At 50.2% G+C, this 24,556-nt stretch overlaps 1 protein-coding gene and 1 pseudogene across 6 annotated transcripts in view; both read left to right on the forward strand.

The window, feature by feature from the left end:
- Positions 1 to 24,556, forward strand: part of LOC144825271 (protein regulator of cytokinesis 1-like) — a 1,077,791-nt gene that overhangs the window by 69,413 nt on the left and 983,822 nt on the right. For all 6 annotated transcript variants that reach the window (XR_013609370.1, XM_078684109.1, XM_078684108.1 and 3 more), the window contains exon 2: positions 8,692 to 8,815. Coding sequence is in view for 5 of the 6 variants with exons in the window: in XM_078684109.1 (XP_078540235.1) it covers positions 8,692 to 8,815 (124 nt within the window). In the remaining variant the exon portion in view is untranslated. The remainder of the gene's footprint in view (positions 1 to 8,691; positions 8,816 to 24,556) is intronic.
- LOC144825592 (28S ribosomal RNA) lies at positions 640 to 8,180 on the forward strand (annotated as a pseudogene).

Below are 24,556 nucleotides of genomic sequence, written 5' to 3' on the forward strand. Positions count from 1 at the left end.
TTCCTTTCACATGTGGGTAAACATTGCCAACCTGCCTATGACTATTGACAATTGTTTGGCTCTTATGCTGATATAACCTAGCTTGCTGCAAGAATTGATGTGAAGTGCAGGACACATTGACACTTCAAACGCACCCTGGGCGCTTCCTTGGTCTATATGCCTGTTTGAGTTCCATTTGAATGTTGGTCACCATGGGTCTCTCCCAGTCTGCAGCAGTGGCTGTCACAGGGTGCTCTGCTCCCTTTGTTCACCCATGGACAGACTGATTGCCGTCCTCTGGACCCCCCTGGTGCGGAGGTATGCTGCCAGCATGCTTTGTCTTAGCCGATTGTTGTTTGGCAGTCAGGCACGTAGGCCACCCCCCTGCCCCAGGTGTGAAAAACCCGGGGCACCTAACTGCGTGCCATATATAGCTGTGGTGTCCCACTGCTGCCCGTGTGCACCTCCTGGATACTCCCTTCTACAGCCAAGGCTTGAAAGGCCCTGCACCATCGGGTGTCAGCTGGTCCCTATGGTCTTCGGTCTCCGATCAGGAAAGTGTGCTGCCATGAAATGCTCCCACACCATGTGAAAGAGGGGACCATTGTTTTTGCAGCCCAAGCATTTAACCCAGCTCCCCCGTGCTCTAGCATTCAACTACCACCTCAGATCAGACTTGGAGACGTGCTGAATTTGAGCATAATACTGGAGGAAAAGAAACTAACCAAGATTCACTCCGTAACGGCGAGTGAAGAGCCCAGCGCAGACTCCTCGCCCAGTTGTGGGCAGAGGAAATGTGGCATACAGAAGACAGACTCCCTGGCGTCGCTCAGGAGGCCCAAATCCTTACGAAAAGGGCTCATTCCCCAGACTTCGCTTAGCGGGTAGTGGCGCCCGGTGTGCCATATCTGGTATTCTGAGTCTGATTGTTTGGGAATGTGGCTCAAAGCAGGTGGAAACTCCATCCAAGGGTAAATACAGGTGCGAGACTGATAGCCAACAAGTACTATAAGGAAAAATTGATATGAACTTGGAGAGAGCGCTCAGTAGGGTGTGAATGTCTACAGGTAAAAGGGTTGTGTCATGCAGTCCTCCTAGAGGATTCAAAAAGGTCGGATGGTTGGCTGTGGGCAGTCGCCGCCTAGGTGCATCCAGCCCCTGCAGGGTGCAGTTCCTCAGTGGGCTTGCACTGCAGCCAGGTTCAGGTTGCTGGGAATGCTTCAGAGTAGTAGGTGTCTTTGCTTTGGCTTAGTGTGTTCCTGCCCCTTAGCAGTCTCTTTGCCATGTCTGTCGGGCTGAGGGACGTTGACTACCTATCCGATGAGTTAGTGGAAATAAACGTAACTCTAACCTGGCATGACCTGCTGACTGGGACGATGGCTTGAAGATAATGTGACCACTCCCCTTGGTTTGCCGACTGGAAAACAGATTGTACTGCTCCCCAACCTGTGCACCCAAGGGACTGGTGGAGAGGATAAAATGCATTCCAGACTTGTAGCCCTCTGTAACTCGAAGGAACCTTCCATGCTGTTTCTTCAAGGATCTATCCTATGGATAACATCTGGTAAAAGACCACCACCACACCTGAAATACCTGCAGCTAACAGAGAAAGAAGGGAGTAACTAAATATTCCCCTAGCCACTCTGTGTAAGCATACAGTCGTTCTTGTGGTAGGAATCACTCGGTGCCAGTACACTTAGCTGTGGTCTTCAGGCAGACCATGCATCAAAAGCGTTGACCAGGAGTCTTGATCGTGTCCAATGCAGTGCAGCGTTCATTAAACCGGGAAAGGTATCGGCAACAGCCCATAGAGTTGCTGCCAATCCAGTCCAGGCGGCAACGTTTCTGAACACTGCATTCCCTACTCCAGACTAGTGGGGAAGGAACTGGAACTAGATATGTTGCACTCAACCAAACCATGCCCTCATGGAAAGCTGGTGTGATACGGCTGACTGGAAATTGAAGGAATAGCAGACGCAAGTCCCTACTAGAAACTTTCTAAAATATCCCAAAATACCAAGATGGCCACAACAGTGTGATGGTGGATTTGCTACACTGTTCTCAGCAATGATTTGCTGAAGCTACATCTCTCCTGAGGCGGGAGCCGGGAGCGCTACTTTTGTTTTAAAAAAAAAATATTAACTTTGAGAGTCATTTATCTGTTTTTAACTCGCCTAGTTTCTCCTGACATCTTCTCAGGGCACTTACTCGCTCCTCGCAAGCCCGCGCAGCGGATTTTAGCGCTGCCGCGGAAACTTCACTAATCAACTTCTTGACGCCATTACTGGTGATCCCAGAGGCCACGCCCCTTCCTGAGGCCACGCCCCCACCGAGTATATAAAAAGACGCTGATTACAAGCGCCAGATCAGAAGCTACATCTCTCCTGAGGCGGGAGCCGGTAGCTCTACTTTTGTTTTTAAAAAAAATATTAACTTTGAGAGTCATTTATCTGTTTTTAACTCACCTAGTTTCTCCTGACATCTTCTCAGGGCACTTACTCCCTCACAAGCCCGCGCAGCGGATTTTAGCGCTGCCGCGGAAACTTCACTAATCAACTTCTTGACGCCATTACCGGCGATCCCAGAGGCCACGCCCCTTCCTGCGACCACACCCCCTTACCGACGTTTACAATCCCTATAAATCATGTGCATCCATCGGACGCGCAGCGGACGAGCGCAGCGGGCACGCCGTCTGCGTGCCGAAGGCGCGCCTAAGGCAAGCCTGTCTGCGACCGAACGGGGCTCAGGGCAGAACCCCTTTGCCAACCTGCTTCCCTGGACATGTCGGCAACTGCAACTCCCAAGCGCAGAGTACATTATACCAAACATACTCCTATCCTTACGCCCAAAACTTGAAGATAAATGCTACCACGCCCTGCCGGCGGACTCCATACCTGTATACTGCGAGACCTGTAAGTACACTACTCCTCTCTTAAAGATAAATAAAAAGGAGACATCTAAACTAAAAATGTTGCTGCTTAATTGCAGATCCATGAGGAAGCATAAAACAGATCTATGACCTACTGACGGATAGCAGCCCAGATATACTATTTCTAACCGAGACGTGGCTAGATGAAGATTCATCACCTGAAGCCCTCGAAGCCACACCTCATGGATACTGCTTACTCAGATTAGATAGATCGAAACAGAGAGGCGGAGGTTTAGCCCTCATCTACAAAACTGAATTAGATTGTACCTTACTGAAGGCAACACTACCCAACTGTGAAAGCGGCTTCACAATAAAAGCAGGAACCAAAAACACTATCAACGGACTACTTATATACCGGCCACGAGGGCTGCACAGTTCGGCTAACATCTCACCGAACTAATAACCCAACCGGCACTTCGGTACAAAAAATGTCTTATCTTAGGTGACTTAAACCTCCACTTTGACAACAAGGATTGTAAGGAGGCCCAGACTGTAATAGAACCTAAAACCTCTACAACTTAACCTTCAATCCAGATCTGCCTCGCAGCAACAAGGGCACCTTCTGGACCCCATCTTTGCCAACTGGAAAGATATTCCGTCTCCTCCCCAATCAGAATTACTTGGTCTGATCACCTCATCATTCCATTTGAAATAGTAGCCATCCCTCCCATTAATAAAACCAATAACCCCCTACCACAGAAACGTAGAAATTTGAAACATTTCAAGCAGGAAACATTTAAGTCGGCTCCACTTGAAACGCCTCCGCCCCCTAGCAATACTCTGAAAGAAGCATGGAACAATTACGAAAGTTGGATGTCCAATGCCTTAGATAAGGTAGCGCCGTGGACTTTCAAACCTCCCGTAAGAAATACCAAAACTGCCCCCTGGTTTACGCAGGAACTTAAAGAAGCTAAAGCAAAATGCAAAAACGCTGAAAGACAGTGGAGGACAAGCTACAATCTAGAAAGCAAATCACACTATAGAACAGAACAAAAGAAATATTACAAATTAGTAAGAACAGCTAATGGTGCCCACTTCAAAGGTAGAATAGAAGATGCCGACAACCCTACCAGAGAACTCTTTGCTATTTATAAGGAGCTAACGGTCCCGACCAGACTTGAAGCACAAGATACCTACTCAAATGAGCTATGCGAATCCATAGCGGATCACTTTGTCAGCAAGGTAGACAAAATACATGCCACTTTTATTGACCGAGATAAGGACCCTAACACACAGATGGCAGTTAAAGACAACTTCACCGTCAAATCCCGCCCGACATGCTTTAAAGTACCTGAGAGACTGGAAATGTTGAACATTGTCAAAAGCGTACAGTCTGGCTCCCCCCGTGACGTATGCCCCCCCAACCGCTGCAAAGGGGTCCTGGAGAGTATGATGGATCAAATCACTCACATCATTACTCTCTCTCCAAGAATGCCACGTTCCTGACACATGGAAAACAGCCCAGGTCATTCCCCTGAAAAAAAAAAACCTAATGTCCACATATCCCAACTCCAAAATCTTCGACCTATCTCCCTTCTTCCCTTCTGTGCCAAAATAGCGGAAAAAGTAGTCAACAGGCAGCTTATGCAATATCTGGAAGAGAACTCTCTCCTACACCCCACTCAATCGGGGTTCAGAGCCGGCTACTCGACAGAATCCACCGTTCTATACTCCACTGAATGCCTCAGACAAATGGCGGACGAAGGACAGACAGCAGCGTTGGTTTTATTAGACCTAAGTGCAGCATTCGACACAGTGCTGCACACAACGCTGCTGTCACACCTTTCGGACATGGGAGTTGAGGGACCTGCCCTTGCCTGGTTAAAATCGTTTTTGTCCAATAGGAGTTTCCAGATGCATTGTCCTCCTTTCACATCTCCCCCCCCCCCCCCGGAAGTTGAGACCTGGAGTTCCGCAGGGCTCTAGTTTAAGCCCAACCGTATTCAACCTTTATATGGAGCCTCTGGCTCACATAGTTGAAGGTTTCGGGGTGGATATTGTTACCTACGCCGACGACACCCAACTGGTGATCAAGCTGTCGATAGACCATCCGGAAGATGCCATCAACTTTTCCAAATGCCTCCCTACTGTAGCATTTTGGATGAACAATAACTGTTTGCGCCTTAACGGCGAAAAAACTGAACTTTAATTGTAAACAAATCCCCCTCCGCTTGGTCCCACATGTGGTGGCCAGCGGAACTAGGCAACTTCCCTCACCCCGTGGACTCCGTTAGAAATCTGGGAGTAATGCTTGACTCCAACCTTTCTTTTAGATCTCAAGTTAATAAAGTCATGGGAAGATGCTTCAGCACACTAAAAAGCCTCCGCAAAGTCCTTGACCTACTCCCCATCAATGCCAGAAAGACACTAGTACATGCCCTAGTCACACCCAATCTGGACTACGGCAATGTCCTGCTCTTGGGTCTAAGCAAAAAATACTTACACCAACTGCAATGCGTACAAAACGCTGAAGCCTGCTTGGTACTCAACCTACCTCGCAGAGCTTCTGGGAAAAATGCTCTAACAAAACTTCACTGGCTCCCGGTCAAAGACCGCATTAAATTTAAAGCCTTGTGCTTTACGCATCGCATTACCCAGGGCAAAGGCCCAGAATACCTGCAAAAACTCCTTACAATCCATTGTCCCATCAAAAACCTGAGATCAGCAGGAGCCATGCTGTTCAAACTCCCTCGCACCCGCAGAGCCAAGATGGGCGGCCGCTCTTTTAGTCACCTGGCCCCTAAACACTGGAATGAACTCCCACTGGATCTTCGCATGGAACCATCAGAAACCAGATTCCGTGCCAAACTCATCTCTATTCAAGTATCAACCATCTCTCCCATCTCTGACCTCCGCTCTCACTCTCCTTCATTCCTGTTTCTTGAGACGTAGCATTCTAGTGCGGGGACACACTATTTCTAGTGTAACCAGGCGCTTTAAAAATGGCTTTATTATTATTAATGATTTCTGGTGCATTTAATTGGGGTGTGGGTCCACAGGGAAGTCTTACACACTGTGACCCTTCATTTGCACAGTGTGCTGTGAAGCCTGGAGGTTTGGTGCTGCCCTCAGGGGGACATAGAACACTGTATACAGAATGCTATCCTGATTATAACACTACCACCCCCCTATCTCCCCCCCCCCCCTCCCTTAGGTAGGGCAACGCCAGAGAAAATTCTGGTGGAACTCCATAGCGGTCCTGGAATGCAAATTGTTCATCCTAACTGGATATGGTGGTAACACTAATCAGACCATCTAGTAGTTGGTGCCCTCTGAAGTTTCCCTCCAAATAGCTGCAGCTTGGATACGCCTGGTAAAGTTAATGATTAGAGGTCTAGACTGAAATCTCTGCCTATTCTCAAACTTTAAATGGCTAAGAAGTCCAAATTGCTGGTGTGGAGCTGGGCATCAAATGAGTGCCTTGTGGACCACTTTTGGTAAGCAGAACCGGGGCTGTAGAATGAACCAAATGCTGGGTTAAGGCACCTGATGCTCCACAAACCCCCAGAATATGTGTTAGTTAATATCAACAGCAGGCCCTGGTAATCTGAATCTGCTAAATGGTGTGTAACAACTTGCCTTCCAAATCAACTGGCCCGGAAAATATATGGTGCAGCGGCCAAGCCACGATTAGTAGGAGGGCTGTCCACACGGAATCCATGGGCGAGGGCCTGACTGTAGCTGCTGAATTTCCTGGTGGTGGTAGTAAATATTTTTTTAAGAATTGAGACCTGCTACGAAGAAGGGTTATATAAACAGCAGTTGAACATGGGCCAGTCTGTCTTAAGAGATGGATGAGTCCTGTTCAGGAGGGATAGGCGATGGCCTCTATTGCCCTTGGCTGATCAAAAGGGAGTTGGGTGCCCTCTTAGCATCCAGTGCAGTAACGCAAACATTCCCAGAGAAGCCAGCAGGAACTCAGCGGAGAGGTCCCTTTTCCTTGAGGAGGGCAGGGCACCATGTAATGGACTATCTGAGAGAAGGGGCCTTAGCCTTTGAAAGTATCTTGATTCCAGTGAAGTCTGGTGAGCTCTCGTGGGTCCTTCAAAATCTGTGACAGTGAGTAAATCTCATGCCAGGCCGTATCCATCTCTGCAGTAGGGCTCCAAAGTGAACAGCTTCTAGCATGTTAGAACAATGTAGGTAAGGGAAGTTGACAAGTTAGAGCAAATCCAAATACCAATGTTACAGATCAAAGGGCTGGGTTGGTTTGACCAGGGTTTCCTCCTTCTGATGGTACTTGGGAGCTGACCCAGAACTGATTTAGATTGGGGTATCAGCTATTTAATTAGAACAAAGCATTGCAAATGCCTGAGGCCGAAGTTGAGACTAAGTGATTGCTGCTTTTTTTGCTCTGGATGTCAAAGTGAAGCAATTCAATGAAGCTCAGGTAAACTGAAGAGTAACTGACTCTTAAGGCAGCAAAATTACTAGTCACCTAATTAGTGACTCGTATGAGTAGCTGAACAAGATTCCTGCTTACCTGACTGTCTAGCAAACCTACAGCCAAGGAATGGCTTGGGAGAATCAGATGGGAAAGGAGCCCCATTGTGCTAGATTCTAGCCTGGCACTGTAAAGAGACAAGAGGTGTAAGGTAAGTGGCAGGCCCTCAGGCTGCTGGTGAAATGCCACTACTCTTATTTCACATACCCGATAAGTTGAAGGAGGTGAGCCCCATGAGACTTTTCTGGCTCAAATTGCACAGCATCTGCTGAACTCGACCTGCTCATGGGACCGTATCCGGTAAGGAGTTTGATTAGGGCTGAATACCTCTCAAATGTAAACGTAGGTGTCCTGATGGTTTCTTGGGGAGGAATAAAACCTGCAGAGCAGGATGGCAAAAGCTCACTTGATCTCAATTTTTTTAATATGGGTACAGACCGTGACAGCGGAGCCTCACAATCCTGACTTTTTAGATTTCATGCAAGTGTGAAAAAGTGGCCACAGGGAAAACTGGCTTGTGAAAACCAGACGTTCACATCAACTTATTTTTTGATCCTTCAGTTTTGACTTTTCCTATCCTTGTGAAGCAGATCAAGCATTGCATTGTTTACCCAGTAATAGGGAAGGTGGGTTTAGACCGTCATGAGACAGGTTAGTTTTACTCTACTTATGTGTTGGAGTAATCCTGCTCGGTACCAGAGGAACTGCAAGTTGAGACTTTGGTATTTGTCCTTGGCTCAGGGAGCCAATGGGGTTAAAACACCATCTGTGAGCTTGTTACTGGACACCTCTCAGACAGTCCGCCTCAAAATGTAACCATACTGCAGTGAGGTGGAGCCATGGTTGGCCTGTTGTAGATTGCCTCTGGGCCAGTGCCTAGAACTCCTTACTTAGAAACTGCTGATCTCCATCGTCCTTGGTGCACCGCATTTTCTTGGGGCACAAGGTGTGTTAAAGGGAAAATCTGTTAAACAGCAAGAAAACCAAGTTAGTTTTAATGCCTTAATCGGCTGGGGAGATCAGCCAGGCTCAGAAGAGATTGCATCTGATGTCCAATGCACACATCAGATCAAAAACAGCGGTTTGTATGCTTTCAAACTGCAACAGAAAAAAGTTACAAGCATAGTATTTGCGTCACAAATGCAGAAGATAAAACAGCAGATACAATTTCTTGGAAACAAAAGCGTACACGGGTGTGGGCCACCTTTTGGGTTTAGTGTTTTTAAATAATCTGTAAGCCAACTTTAGAGTTCAAGCTTAAACTGTACAGTACTGCATGCTACATTTGTCATGATCTGGAAAACATATGTAACTTCTATTTGTATATTCATTTTATCAGGGAAGCATTGGTTGAAGAATCTGTTAAATGTTATCTAACTGGCGTTCAGGATCTCTGGGATGAGGAAGGCGTATCCGAAGACCAACGAAAGGACAGAACAGATGCCGTGACAAAACAAGTTACAGTAAGTTGTAACCAATCTGAATTTAATGTATTCTACAATTTATTTTTTTGTAAATGTATATATTCTTAATTTTTAGTAGATATGGCATGTTAGATAGGATATATTGTAGGAAGCTGGCTCTGCACACAATACCTTACTTTTGGAAAGTATATGTAGAGTCCAGTGGATCCCCAAAGGTTTACAGAGGTAAAAGTAGATAATAACATATGAAATAACAACCTAGGCAATTTACTGTTTGCTTGTCAAATCTAATTATAGAGAGGGAAAGAAAAAACTAATGACATAAAAAAAATGTGCTTTTTATTAATTCAGTTAAAAGGTCATAGTAAAAGTAGATAATACCTTACTCTATTTGTGGTAGTGTGGGCGAGCAGTAAGGCTTTATTGGAGGGTAGTGTTAAGCATTTATTGTACACACTCGTAATGTCACGCACTCAAAGACTGAACTCAGACCAATTGATTGTATCAAAAATATTTCTTTGTTGTATTTTATTTGTACAACCAAGCAGGACTTGCTACAGGTAAATAGATTTGAACTTTTTCAGACCAATTGATCACAAGCAAGCTGGATGAGTGACTTTTGTTACAGGTTTGTGCAAAGATTCAATGATAGCTGACATTTCTTTTGGATTACATTCGAGTACTTTTTAAATGACTTTTTCTACTTGGTGTGATATGCCTAGATATCACACTGGGACATTTCCTATATAAAAGGTAAGTAAAACAGTTTTCATAAAAAGTTTGTTTCCATACAAACGCCCTCAACACAAGTTTTTCAGAGGAAAACAGTCAATGCAATCTTATGGGGAAAATTAGGTTATCGGTTTGCAGTCCAGTAAACTGTCTTTAGGGTTGAGGTTCTGGGGTTAGAATGAGGGTTCTCCCAGGGTCAGGAATGCTCTCAAAAAACACCTGCAGCTGCACTAGGGCGGCCGGGTGCAGATTGTAGACGCCCAATGTTAGCCTATGGTTCTAAGGGGCAGTCTGTTGGTGGATGCTCTCAGGCAGGCCACAAGGTTGAGGGAGCAATGCTCCTAGGGTTAAGCTCCGGGCAAAGGGGGGACATAGAGTTGGCACACAAGGTACACCCACAGCGGCAGAGGGGAGGCTGTGTGCAAAGTGCTGATTTGGGGTTGTCTGCCCTGTTTTCAATGGGAGTTGCCGGTTTTGGATTTTGGTGGGAGGCTCGGCCAGGATGTCTTCTGGGAGGGAACCAACAGTTGGGCAAGTAAGTTGGAGGGATATGGGACATAGGTCACCTTAGATCCTCTTCTCCAAAGCACAAGGCGGCTGGATGCATGGTTGCCTTTGGAGGTCTGACTTCACCTTACTGGACCTCTCTCGGTTGGGGGTGGCGTCCGTGTAGATGCTGCAGGTGACCTTTGGGAGTCCTGGAGTGGTCAACCCATGGTGGACTCTGACTCTGGGGGCCCTCGCTGGTACTGGTGGGCCACTCGGACTCTGGCCATAGGTGACGAATTAAGTGGTGGTTTCAGGCTTCGAGTTTCTTTGTCTTCTGCAGCATCATTCTTTTGAACAGAGCTGCTGTTCACAGGAGATTTGGTCTTTGTTGAAGGCAGTCGGTTCTCCCATGGGTTTTGGCGCACAAACTATTTTTGGAAACTGCAGAGGGGCCGGTAGGACTGGGGCCAAGTCAGTTCTTCTCTCCAGTCTCCTCTGCTATGTGTCTTCTTTAATCCTTCGCAGGTTGTGGGTGGGCTGCCCCTAAATACTGGAATTATGGGGGATTTATGGGTCTCGAGGTCAGTAGCCAATAGACTAGTGACCTTAGGGTGACTACACCCTTGGTGTGCTCACCCCACGTGGAGGTGGGCACAATCCCCAACCCTGGATGGAGAGTGCCTGCCATCAAGATGGCAGGCACTGAAGAGTGGTCTTCACCTCTCCTTTCCCACCTGAGAGGTAGGGTTGGCAGAGTTGGGCACACCACCTGGGCTGTTCAATTCTTCCCGCCGAAAAGTAGGTGAGACGAGAAGGGGGCCTGCTCCTGATAGGAGAGGCTGCGGGTCGCGTTGCAAAGGCGACCAAGCATTTGAAGCACCCTTTCCACAGATGGCTCTTCCTGACCTGGGGAGGTGTGAACACCTCTGCCCAGGAAAGGTTTTTTCTGGGCTCAGGGGTCTAAGGCTCCCATCCCATAGGTCCAAAAACTTGTCTCATGGTGGCAGGCTGGTGTTTCCCAGTCAGGGGACCCACAAGAGGCTGGTTGATTTTCACTGGGCATCTCTAAGATGCCCTCTTAGTGCATTGTATAATAATTCCCACACTGCCATCAGTGTGAGTTTATTATGCTGAGAAGTTTGCTACTAAACGTCCCAGAATTCAGGAAAGCCATTATGGTGCTGTGGAGTTCGTAATGACAAACTCCCAGACCGTATACTCTTTATGGCTTTACTGCACTTAAAATGTTTAAGAATGGACTTGGACACGGTAGGGGTACAGTTCTCATGCAACTGTACCCTCACCAGTATTATAGTGCACCCAGCAAGAGGGGTGACTGACCTAGGCCCTGGACAGTCGGTTGCAGGCATGGCACACAGGTATGTGTGCCATGTCAACTCTTCTCTTTTCTCTGCACCAAAGAGTGTGTGTGCGCCCCCCACATCTCCCTCCCCTCTAAGGGTGACAAAATGTGCTGCAGCCCTTATAGGCCTTACCTGGTCACAGTACCCATGGCACCTTTCACAAGGGACTTGCATGTGGCCAGAGAGGTGCCAATTGGAGTGCAAAGTTAGTTTTGGGAAAGAACACAGGACCTGAAAACCTGAGTGGCAGGGACCCAGGGCACATGAAGTCAAAGTACATTAGAAATATGGCGAAAAGTTGGGGGGTGGAGGGTTACTGCAACAGATACCTAGTTTCCTACCCATGTGAACTGTTCACTGCTGACATTAGTGATGTTTAGGCAATTCTTATCTAAATCAGATGTTTGCACATCATTGGTTTTAAGCTCCATAAAAGCCACATTGAACAAAGGTCACCGGCATAGAACCTATCCCTGTGAAGATGCAAAATGTTATTGTGCACCAAGCCATATGGTCCAGCATGGTGAGGTTCAAGTGTAAGTAGATAAGAGGGGTGTTCTTTACCAAGTCCAGTACTCTAGTACAGGTCAAACACAACAAGATAAAATGAGGTTTTTCTGTGGAGCAAATTGTATATTGTGTTGCATCAGATGAACGACGAGGCCCTTACTTGGGGTGAAATAAAAGCGGATTATCGTGTATTACAGCTAAACTTTGTCACTCGCCAAAGCAGAGTACCAAGAGACCAATACAGTTTCAGGCGATCTGCCAACGCTTTGATTACCAGTGTTACCAAAGCTGTAAAGTAGAGGGTAAACATTTTTCTTTTCTTGAGTATTTTCTCTCATTCTCTCTTATTTTACCTTGTTTCATATTGATGGTGCTGACTGGTACCAGGACATAATGTCCCAGTGGAAGTAGGTTCAGTGGATGGGGATACACAAGGGTAACAAGTAGTGCGCTTCCCTTTCAGTGTATTGTTCAATGTGGTTTTTAGGTCTCACCTAGGAAACTCATGCGCTGCTCTAGGAGATGACCTTTAGAAATCGATCTGCGCATTTTCAAGCACACTTGTGCTTGTGGTGGCATCCACCTTGCGGGAGCGAGCAACACACGCGCTTCTTTACATTTCCCTGCTCACGGTCCCTTTCACTTTTTAGTCGGCTCTGGCGTTTGGCAGCAGCGACGCGCACATTCCTTAAATTCTTTCTAGCGCTCACACCACTCCCGGGTTTGTTAATGTATTTTCTGTATTCTGTTGACGTTCACTTCTGCAGTACACCAAAGTGCTACGACGTGTCCTTAAAGTTCTAAGCTGTTGCTAAATTAACATCTAAACACATCAGCTGGGGGGCGTGGCTAGGCAAGCCACGATGGCGGCTGCGTTTTGCTGAGGCTCCGCGATCGGGCTAGAATCTTGCCCTGTTCCTGATATCGCCGGGAGCCTCAACTTCTGAATCCGGCACCCGGGGTGCCCCTACATCTAGTATACCCCCCTGGAGCGGAGTGGACCGCACTGCCGTGCAGCAGCCCCGGTGAAATCTCCAGCCGGAGCCGCGCGCCGAATTGCTAATGGCGGTCGCGGCTCCGCTCAGTTGAGACCGGCGCCACTGTCCGCCCGGATTGCCGGTTCGGAGGCCCTGGCCGGTGCGCTCGATTGGCTGCCCAGGAGATCCAGGCCGGGAGACGCGGCTGGCCCAGTGCGAAGAGGACGCGAGCGGGCTCCCTGCCGGAGTTCCGCGCTCAAGCGCAAAATGGCGGGCGCAAGACGGAGACCCCGCATTGCTGGCCCTTCGCCTCAGACGGGAGTCTGACCTACCTTCCACAACAGCCCCGCCTGCCTTCACGACCCAACTGTGCTTGCCGGCGCTGGACCCCATGAACCACCGCGATTCCTCTGAGCGGTGAGTGCCTGCCCCTCCCCCCTACCCAGGGGCTCTGACTCCAGTGTCCCGGCAGCCCTTCACGCCCTCCAGAGCGCATCGGAGGACGCCTGCTCCTCCATCTCCAGGGCGGACTGCCCGAGACGTCCCTGGACCCGGGGGCGACTCCCCGGTCACTGCTGCCTGACTTTGACATGGTGCCCCGGAGGTTCCCGGCGCCGAGCTCGATGTGAGCCACAGCGGCACCCTCTGGACAGGGGCGGACACCCCCCATCGAGTTGAGGACCCCTGGGGCCTTACCACATGACCCCCGGCCCGCCATAGGTGCATTGACCACTCTGTGAAGGGGACAGGACTCTGCAGCACGTAGGGGGAGGGGCCCCTGCCTTGGAAGGGACCTGTTGTGAGGATACACCTTCCAGTCCATCTGAGCGGACGAACATACCCTGGACCCCTTCCCACCCCTCCGAAGCCAACAGTAGCTGCGGACCACCGACCACCGACCCTCTCCGGATCCAGGCCCTCCTGGTCTTCATCTCCCCTGAGTTTCTTGATTGTCGAGTGCACGAAGCCACTTGACCACGTCTGAGCACCGGCTATCTCTGCTCTTGCCACTTCTGCAGCTAGGCACGCCGCTGGGACACGGCCACCACATCGAGAGAGCATCGGACCACCCCTGCACCAACGTAAGCAGTGTAACTAGCCCCTACGAGGTTGTTGTCTACCCCGGCGACCTGGTATCCGGCAGCCGGCTATTTCCCCCCCCCCCTGCGTGCACGGCGGTGCCCGTCCCTACGGCCCCATGGGGAAACCGAGAGGCCAGCAGGCGACCATCGTCCCGGAAACGGCCCCTGAGAACATGCCGCAAACGTGGGCCTGGACGCAAGTCAACACCCCACACACCGACCCCACACTGTCGGCGAAACTGTACCAGGTGCTGGCAGCTATTGAACTGTCCCGGCTCTCGATGGAGGAACGATTGGGGGTCCTAACGACAGACCTTAGCCTGATTCGCGATGACCATCGTAAACTGGCAGACAGGGTGAAGGAGGGGGAGCAGATTGTTGCCGAGCTGCAACCCAAGGTGAAGACTCAGACGACGGACATGCAGGACGTCTTGCGGCGGGTGGCAGCCCTCGAGGAACGTACGGTTGACTTAGAAGGGCGTTCGAGAAGATGCAACATCCGCGTCCTGGGGCTTCCGGAGGGAATTGAGAACTCTGATCCCCTGACATATATGGAATGATGGACCAGCTCTTTCACCCCTCAATCGGAGCGCTCTGCATTCTTCTCCATCGAGAGGGCTCACAGGATCCCCGCCCGGAAGCCTCAGCCGGGTCTTCCTCCACGCCCCATGCTGGCCAAGTTCCTACACTTCTGAGACTGCGATGCCGTACTTCGAGTGGCCCGGGCAGCGGGCCCCCTGCAGGTGGAAGACCAACAGGTCATGGTGTTCCCAGACTATGCCCGAGAAGTCCAGCAGCGGAGGTCTACCTTTCTGGACGTTAAAAGACGCCTCCAAGCGAACGAGATCCAATACTCCCTGCTGTTCCCGGCTCGCGTAAAGGTGCTACACAAAGGAAAGGCCCTATTCTTCAACACCGCGGATGAGGCACATGACTGGGCTGAGCTCCACTGTCCGCTGATCCCCAAGGCCAGGCCCCGACGAGAGCACACTAACAATTCACGTCAATCCAGAAGACTGGGCACGAAACGCACCCAGACTGGCTCATCCAAAAGCCACAATTCCTCCTCCTCGGGCTCACCCGGCCTCACGCAAATCATGCAGGAGAGACGAGACGCTCTGTAGGCGGTGGCAGATCTACACCTCTTCTCCCCCCCCCCCCCCCCCCCTAGCGCCAGACCTTGAACGCCAACCGCACCTATTCACCCCTGAGAAGGACCGAGACAGCGATGGAACAATGTCGGGGTTCGGCCCGATCTCTTCCCCTCATTGTCACGCACATGGTGGACGCTACCCTGATTGGACAACCAAGTGCCTCCTCTTGAAGGGCGAACTAACTACTGCTGTATCCTCTTTTCTTGGTCGCTCTATGTGCTGTTTGTGAGCCACTGCTGCATGATTGTTTGACTGTGTGCGCTCGCGCGCGATCGACATATCTCCTACAAAGGCCCGATCCGCACACAAGCCCAGCGGTAACGCATGCTGCCACCCCCGCAGAATTTTGCTATATTTCTCCCCTAGTGGGACTTTGGTTTGGATATGCCACCCTCGGTGATATATCCCCTGTATTGGGACTGTTTCCCACCCTTGGTTTTACCTGTTCTTACTCCCGACAATTCCCCCACTGTCCTTATGGAAGCAAGGCGCGCAAGAGCAAACATGAGATGCACAACTACACTGCCCCTGGGGACTGCAGGGGAGCCCAGTTTGCACGCACCATCCCTCAGTAAAGATGGCCCCACATCCGGATGTTAGTGTCCTCACACTTAATGTACGAGGTCTCCACACGCCTAGCAAACGTTACTCTGTCTACTCCTACATAAAGCGAATGTCGACTAATATTGCTCTTTTACAAGAGACACATATTAATGCTACTGAACTAGGCCGGTTACAGGCCAAATGGCGTGGGACCTTCTGTGCCGCGACATATTCAGCGTTTGCGCGTGGCGCCTTGATATGGGTTAGGCCAGGAACCCCCTTCCGAGCACTTAGACGAGTGGTAGACAAGGAAGGCAGATATGCACTACTAGAGGGGCTCTTAGACGGACCGGGGATCCTCCTGGGAAGCATTTACGCCCCGAACACTGAGCAAGATAAGTTTTGGGATCGCCTCACAGGAGTATTAGCCCAGTTCACTGAAGTCCCATGGGTCTTGGGAGGTGACTACAACTGCACGTTGGACCCTTCTTTGGACCGCTCACACCTCCCTCCTGCGCGTTCCCCAATCCCCCGGCAAGCGGAGCTGTTCAAAGCATGGACCACGCACTGGGCGCTTACCGACGCTTGGCGACACTTGTATCCCCATGCCCGCATTTACTCCTTCCACTCGATTCCCCACAACCTCCGAGTCCGACTGGACAGATTCCTATGCTCTGCACCGATCCTCCCTAAACTACTCTCTTCGGACTACCTGGGTCGGATAGTCTCGGACCATGACGCCCACATACTGCGCCTGTCCTGGCGCCCCCCGCACCCGCCTGTCCCCACTTGGCGACTCCCTAAAGACTGCTTGACAGATCCGGTGTTCAAGGACTCGCATCAAAACAGCATACAAGACTACTTTACACACAATGCGAACACGGCAACATCGACACTAGTGGAATGGGATGCGTTCAAGGTGGTGGCGCGGGGGGAATGCATCAAACAGATCGCAGGGGTTCGCCGCACATTGGAACAGACACTCTCATCCACGGAACAACGCCTAGTTGCACTCACTAAACAAGTCGATGACTCGGGCGAACACGCCGCGCTCATAGCTGAGGCGAAGTCAGCATACCAGGCGGCCTGTGCTGATCTCCGGAAATATAATTTCAGGGCCTATGCCGCCAGGGTCCACAAAGGCAGGGACAATGGCCTGGATGGCGAGGCAAGACACCGAGATCAAACCGATCACTGACATCGTCAACCTGGAGGGGGTACTCGTGCGATCACAAGCTGAGATCCTCCTGGCGTTCCAGCGCTATTACGCAAAGGTGTACGGAGCCCCAACACGACCCTCTCTGTCGTTTGTGGACCGCTTCCTCGATCCGCTGTCGTTACCCACGATATCGGATGCTGACAGGCGTACACTCGACGCTAAAATAGCACCCTCAGATATCACCCAAGCATTGCGGGCCCTGTCTCGTAATAAAGCACTAGGCTTAGACGGCTTCCCGCTAGAATACTATCTGACGTTTTCCCCCCTGTTGGCCTCCCGCCTGGCTCAGGTGTTTGCAGCGGCTCTTGACTTGGGTGTCCTGCCCGGTTCATCACGAGAGTCAGTGATCGTCACCTTCCCCAAACCTCAGAGACCCGCATCACATGGGTTCATATCGCCCCATCACGCTCCTATCGGCGGATTGCAAGATCCTCGGGAAGATACTAGCAGACAGATACGCCCAGGTCATCTGCCCTCTGGTCCACCCTGACCAATGCGGCTTCGTTCCGGGGAGAAATACCTCACAGAACATCCGTCGGTCTTCCATATTCAGGACCAGGCGCGGGACAGATTCCCTCGTGCCGCCGGCCTCATATTAGATCTGGAAAAGGCATTCGACACCCTCACCTGGCCGTACCTTTTCTCGGTCCTACGCCGACTCAACGTTGGCCCGACACTCACAGCGTACACACGCCAACTGTATACCGATCTGACGACACGTGTCAAGATTGGGAAACACATTTCACCTGCGTTTGAGGTCCGTCGAGGCACCAGGCAAGGATGCCCCCTATCACCACTTCTCTTCGCCCTAGCAGTCGAACCGCTGGCGATTAGACTGCGTCAGGAGGGAATACTCTGGGGCATCCCGCTCGCGGATGTCGCACACTGCCTCATTGTACGCGGATGACCTCCTCCTCTATGTACTAGACCTCGAACTCGATTTAACCCCCACAGAAGTGGCGCTCACTGAATTCGCAGATGCCTCGGGACTCCGAGTGAATTGGGACAAATCCACGATCTACCCCTTCCACCCGGAATTACCGCCCCGAGACGTTGCACTGGGGACCCATAGCCTCGTATGGTCCGCAGAGGCCCCCCGTTACCTCGGCGTCCGCCTGTATCACTCCCCGACCGACATCTTCGACGGTAATCACCGTAGAATGCTAGCTAGCCTTCGCCCGACTGTTGCCTTCTGGACCAAGCTACCGCTTGCCCCAATAGGGCGGATAGCCCTGGCCAAAATGGTAATGCTTCCCCGGCTCCTCTACCATTTCACCAACCTACCGGTGGTGCCACCAAGGTCCTTCTTCCAAGACCTCGACTCCCTCTTGAGTACCCTTGTTTGGGGCTCAGGCAGACACAGAGTGGCCCTAAAAACCCTCCAACTCCCCACGACACAGGGAGGGCTGGGAGCTCCCTCCTTCGAGTCCTACTTTCTGGCGGCGCAGCTCCAATGGCTATCATATTGGACGGCGGATCGACATATCCGGGAGGCCTGCATCCGGACCGGCAAAGTCACAACCCCGGAGCTTACCCGTCTCCTCCTTCCGGGCACCAAGCCACGACGTACATATCCCCTTCAGGTCGCGATGGCGCGTAGATGCATGATGCGGATCCACCGGATCTCCCCCGGGAGAATTCCGTACTCCCCGTCACTACCGCTGGTTGGGGGCCCCAGACGGGAACTTTGTTTCTCGGCTCCTATGCTTGCCGAATGGACGCGCTGCGGCATCACCGACATTAGTCGCTCTTCGAGGAGGGTCAGTTTAAGTCGTTCGACAGGCTGGTCGCTGAGTTTGCACTCCCCCCGGGGCAGTTCCTCAAGCACCGACAGTTGCTAGAGGGTTTCCGTCCTTACCATAACCTCCAGTTTATACGCATCCGGTTATACACGCTATCCTGCGCATGGGTGTGGGACGCCACTTAGTCACCTGGCTCTATAAATCAATTCGAGAACTCTCGTACGCCCCGCTGACGACCCTGCGGGCCAGGTGGGAGGAAGACATCGGTCGTGCACTACATGATTCGGAATGGACCAAGGCGCTTGAGGCCCCGAAACGAGTCTCCAGGAACGCCCGTTTCAAAAACATCCAATACTACACAGGGCTTACCTCACACCGGCGCGACTGCAACAGTTCTATCCCACGACGTCATTCCTGTGCCCCAGATGTCATTCCCCCACTGCGGACTTTCGCCACATGTTTTGGAGCTGCCCCAACCTCCATTCCCTGTGGCAAACGGTACATGACACGCTGACAGCTATCACAGGCCTCAAGGCCCTGGCCTCCATTCGCATCTCTAAACTGGCCCCGGCACACAGGCGTTTTGTGTTCCTAGAGCTGCTATTAGCGAAGCGGTGTATAGCTATGCATTGGCGATCCCCGGAAGGTCCCCCCGTAGCGGCATGGACGGGGGCAGTCTGGAAGTGGGCGGCAGCCGAGGAAGATGCCCTCCGGGAGGAAGAAGTCAAGGGTGCGCGCAAAAGTCCCATCTCTATGGAATGGGCCATGCTCCTCCATAGCTTCCGGCAGTCCTTGCGCGCTGATGTCCCACCCACACCTACCCCCCCTCCCGCCCACCTGAACGCGCCCATGATCCCTGACTGATTCCCCTTCCTGCCAGTACCGAGTCCCGACATCACGTGCCCCCTCGTCGACAATGCAACCCCCCCCCCCCGCCGACCACGCTGCTGCCCTAGGTACGGGACCGCTCCATCCTCTGACCGCTCTACCTCACTGTGAACGAACGCTGTGAGCCCCCCCTTGCTACCCATAGTCTGACACCCGTCTCCTCCTGCTAAGCTCTTGCCATCGCCTATATGGTCCCCCCAGTTACTTGGCGCCCCCACTATGTGAACTGTACAGGCCTTGATCCAACGACCCCCACGGCGGGGACTCTCATGTCTACTGTTCCTCTCTGTTCCCCCGTGCGGAGATTATTATCTGTATCCTAGCCTAAATACTTGCTTGAGTGGCCTGTAATGTTCAGTGGATGAAATGCCAAATTGTCTAGGTTCATATGCAGAAAAGTTGCGCGAATAGCTGACCGCGGCTGAATGTTGACGCCGCGCCAGCAGAAGACTCGTACTGTTATTTTATGCCAGAAGATGCAGCAATAACAAGTTTAAAAAAAAATCTAAACACATCAGCTGCGCCCCCTAACTTTCACCTGCATTTTTCACTCTTCACCCCAATAACTGCGACTAATTACTCATAATATACCCCAAAATAGATTTTGGAGGTGGAATCTAATTTTGGGAAGCACAGACACTCTCGTGATTGGTAAACAAGCCAGGCTCGCGTACCCATCTCCGCCCCTCCTCCAAGGCTGCACGCTGCCTGGCGCAAGGAGGCTGCCCTCTGGGTGCAATACCTGTGTCGTCTTCTCCTTCACTTCCAGGGCCCGGTCTCTTGTCGCCACGATTCTGAGAGTTACAGAATATACTCCCGTATGGTGGGCAGGGCCAGCTGCAGCCACATGGAAGCTGGCTGGCTGGCTGACTGCTGGCCAGCTACAACTGTTCCCAGAGTTGTCAGCATAACCCTGTGTGTGCTGCTAGACACACAAGATCCGTTCCTGCTTCAAATTATAACTTTCTGGGGGGAAAACGTAACTTTTACAATGGGCCTATGTTGTGTAACAACGTCAAGTATGATTCAATAACACTTTGAATTCTGGGATATGTAGTTTTGTTTAGAAATCCCAGCTTTCAATGATGCCATTAGCGACAAAGCTTGGACTGCCAGCTGTCACGCATAACATGGTGCTACACGATAGCTGTCGACCTGCATGTTACTCTACATATTGTAGAATACACATTTAAAAAAAAGTATTTGGAGGTATTAAACACTTTCAAAATTACAAGCATGCCTTCATACTTTATCACTCGTTTAAATTTAGAATGTTTTACATGTATTTATAGGTGGACCATAGCACCGGGACACTGCTCTCTTCCTGGATTGCTGGGGCTGGGCTTTAAACAGAAGGCAGCACGCAAACTGTGAGCTTGCGTGAGCACTGGCGTTTGTTTTGCCACATGCATCCAAACAACCCTACATCTTCACTGATATCTGCCCCACTTCCTGTCCCTTAGCTCTTTCATTCCAGTCTTGTCCACCAGTAACACCTCCTGCTGTCTCACCCTCCTAGGTAAGTAATTTCCTGTCTCTACCCAACTTCCTTGCCCATCCCAACTTTCCCTCTCCCATGCAGGTTGTAACTGCACGTGGCGCTGTGCCATTGTGACCCCTCCAGCCTGCCTTGGCTTTCTTTTCAAACACAACTTTCCATGCTGGAATTGTCTGAGCCCACCCAGGATAATGTGCTGCGTAACTAACCACTTGGAAGAATCGAGTCCTATTGGCTATGCCAATGCTTTTTTTTTTTTTTGTTTGCTAGCTCGCACTGAATCTTCTCACAGATTGGTTCCTCAGAGGTTTCCATTTGGGTATTTCCAATTAGATGGAATTCTAACAAGGGGTGTGTTGTGCAGTATGTCAATGCATACAAGACTGAAAATGTGAAAAGAAAGCCTTTAGTCTTGGCTCTTCAGGTTTAAATTGGATTGCTGTGACGGCTTTCAGCTAAAGATGGTTCAAATAACATTAACCCTTCATTGGCGCATTGTCTTACTTTTACTCTCTCTCATTGTGTGGTGCTTAAACATTATTTTTAGGTCTCGGCTAGCGTAGGCCGCGCACGTGTGCAGTCTCGCTGGCGAGAATGAATGACTCTGAGTAGCGAGGGTTAACCCCACCCCTCTTCTCCATTGGCTGGCCTCCTAAACGACGGCCACCCATTGGAGAAGAGGTCTCAGTTACGTAATTCTCTCACTGTAAGCCCCGTCCTTTTCGGATTGGGGGGGCGTGTTTTTTCAGTTTGTTCTACGCTCTTCTGGAATGGTAAACAAGTCAAAAACACGCCTGTTTACATTCCAGCCAATGGAGAAGAGGGGAGAAAGAAAAACACGGCCCCCCAGTCTGCAAAGGACAGGGCTTAGTGAGAAAAGGCGAGCGGTTGTTTTTTTTTTTTGTCATGAAAATACGAGCAGCGCCATGCGAGGGAGACTCCGGGGGCCGTGCGTGTGCCTATGCAGCGTGTTAAAGAGTGGCTTTGAAATGCAGATTTTTAGTCACGGATATCACTTTGAACGTGCGCGGTGTGCCCCCGCTCACCGCCGCCGGCCCGGGAGCCGCGAGAGCACTTTGTTTGCCTTCACCGGGCCCAGAGTCCGTCGACGTCCGCACCAAGCCGAGCTGGGATTGGCGCCAGCTCTGAGGGTTACCCCGGCAACGAGGGGGCTTGATGTAAATGCACTCATTTATGTGGCTTGTTGAACACCGAAATCCCCCAAAATAATTACAGGTGCTGTCTGCGGAGAAGCATCTTCTGAATTTAAAGAGTGAAGCTGCGAGGTAAGAGAAGGACAGAGCGTCGGCTGCCTGTGAGGTAGATTTGTGTTTTAGACAAGTGAGCCTAGGAGCGGTGACCTTTAACTCCCTCGAGCAATCTGTGATCTTTTAATAACATTCGTAGGTCCCGTGAATGTAATCTGATGCAAGACAAAGGTGTGCTTTTTATTACACTGTAGGGACCGCGTCAGCGCCCCCTGTCAGGGCTCCCCAGTGACTCACATTCCAGAGATGGAATGGTGCACAGAACCTTATCGAGAGAACCAGCCACGTAAAGGTCACTGAGAATCTTCATCCCTGCTGCCCCTTCAAACCCTATATACGTAAAAAGAAAATGTACTACTCGCCACTACCCTAAACCATTGGTTTGTTAACGATTCCCACATGTGCTGGAAGTAATTTGTTAATATTGACCGTGGTGATTTTTACCAGGAAGCGTGCAGTGCTAAAATGGAGTGGGGGAGGAAACGGCGAGCGGAGGGAGAGAGGAGGGGGAGCGAGAAGGTGAGTGAGGTTGTCCTTCAGTGAGCAGAACTTTGGTGGATGCAGGAAATAAGAGAAAACACTGGGAGACAAATGAAACAACGAGATTGGAGAGTGAGGTACAGAGAGAAAAGGGATAGAGAGGCTGTTAATGAGACCATGAGAATTGTTTGACCCTGGTACCAGAGTGGATTATTGCTATGTTACCACGCATGCTTATCAATCACGTGTAGAACACACTTGTGCTCTATCGTTTACTTCCGGTTAACTATAGCACGAGGACTCCATCAGTGAGATTTTCGCATCATTCGCATTGGAGTCAATACAGTATTATTCATTCATACTGCAGGGATCCTGTCCTCTGCACGCTGCCTGACCTTACACATAAATTAAGCTGAGAGTGGCAGCCTGCCACTGAACCATGCTCAAAATGTCTGCTTATTAATGAATGGCGTACAGTGGTGCTTTGCTGGCAGCGGTCCAGCCCGTAGATAAGCTTATGAAGGGACACTGAATCCTTTGTATGCACACATGTGACTCCTGCTGGTTTCCTCTTTGCTCGCTGCTGATGAACAAAGTGCTGCCATATTGTTTTCTGCAGGCTGAGCAATACAGATGGGAAATACAGGACACATCCTGCTGACAGGAGGGTTTATCAAGGCCAGAAAGCCAGATGTTGCTGTTATTCACAAAGGGAGTAACGTGTTTACAGGATGGCCTTCTTTTTTTTAAATTTATTTTTTTATTTTTATCGAATGTACATTTGTTTTCTAAAATGTTTTTGTCATCTATAATTACATATTGAAAGTTAACATGATATCGTATCGTGAAATCGTCAGTAGCACTCGTGAGTTATTAAAGAGCCAGCATTTTATTTGTGGTTGTGGACGAAAAGTGAAGTATAACAGGGGGCTGTCCCTGTTCTACCAAAACTGATGCAGCACTAAAGTAGGAGCAGTCAGTCAGGCCACAACTTCAGGAGACTCCGCCTCAGGGAGCACTAAATGAGATTTTTGCATGCAAATTAGCTCAGCTTCCACTGATGTTCACTACATTTTAGTTGCAACTGACCCAGACTAATGTTTATGAGCTCCAATTCACAACTGCACTCCAATATCTTTGTACGTAGTAATTTCATTTATATATTAAGTAAGTTGAACAGTAGAAACTGAGATCACTTAAGCATTGGTTAAATAAATTGCTCAACTCTGAGTACTCAACTGGTTTGAATATTTAGGTGCGGTGTGTAATCCTGTTTTTTACTTTTGGTGAATAAATAGTGCTAATTTAAAATGCGCAGAGGTGGATATTGTGATTTTTATTTCCCAGGGATCATAAATTGCACACTAATTTAGTAGTCATTACCTTTCCAGTATAAAATAGACACTACATTGGGGAAAAACTCTGATACAATATCTAGTTTTTCTTTTATTTCCAGTTTTTTTGTTCGGGAAATTCTAAGATTAGGCAGTCAAGTTAGAGGTTCATTGACCTCCAATGTTAGTAATTACAGTATTTCTGCTGCTGTTCTGTTCATTTTAGGAAACTGCACATATGTGTCTGTCTGTGTGTGGGGCTCTGTCTGTGTGTGGGGCTCTGTCTGTGTGTGGGGCTCTGTGTGTGGGGCTCTGTGTGTCTGTGTGTGGGGCTCTGTCTGTGTGTGGGGCTCTGTCTGTGTGTGTGTGGGGCTCTGTCTGTGTGTGGGGGGCTCTGTCTGTCTGTGTGTGGGGGGCTCTGTCTGTCTGTGTGTGGGGGGCTCTGTCTGTCTGTGTGTGGGGGGCTCTGTCTGTGTGTGTGTGTGGGGCTCTGTCTGTGT

Source organism: Lissotriton helveticus, chromosome 3_1 (genome assembly GCF_964261635.1).
Source record: "Lissotriton helveticus chromosome 3_1, aLisHel1.1, whole genome shotgun sequence".
Classification (NCBI taxonomy): Eukaryota; Metazoa; Chordata; class Amphibia; order Caudata; family Salamandridae; genus Lissotriton; species Lissotriton helveticus.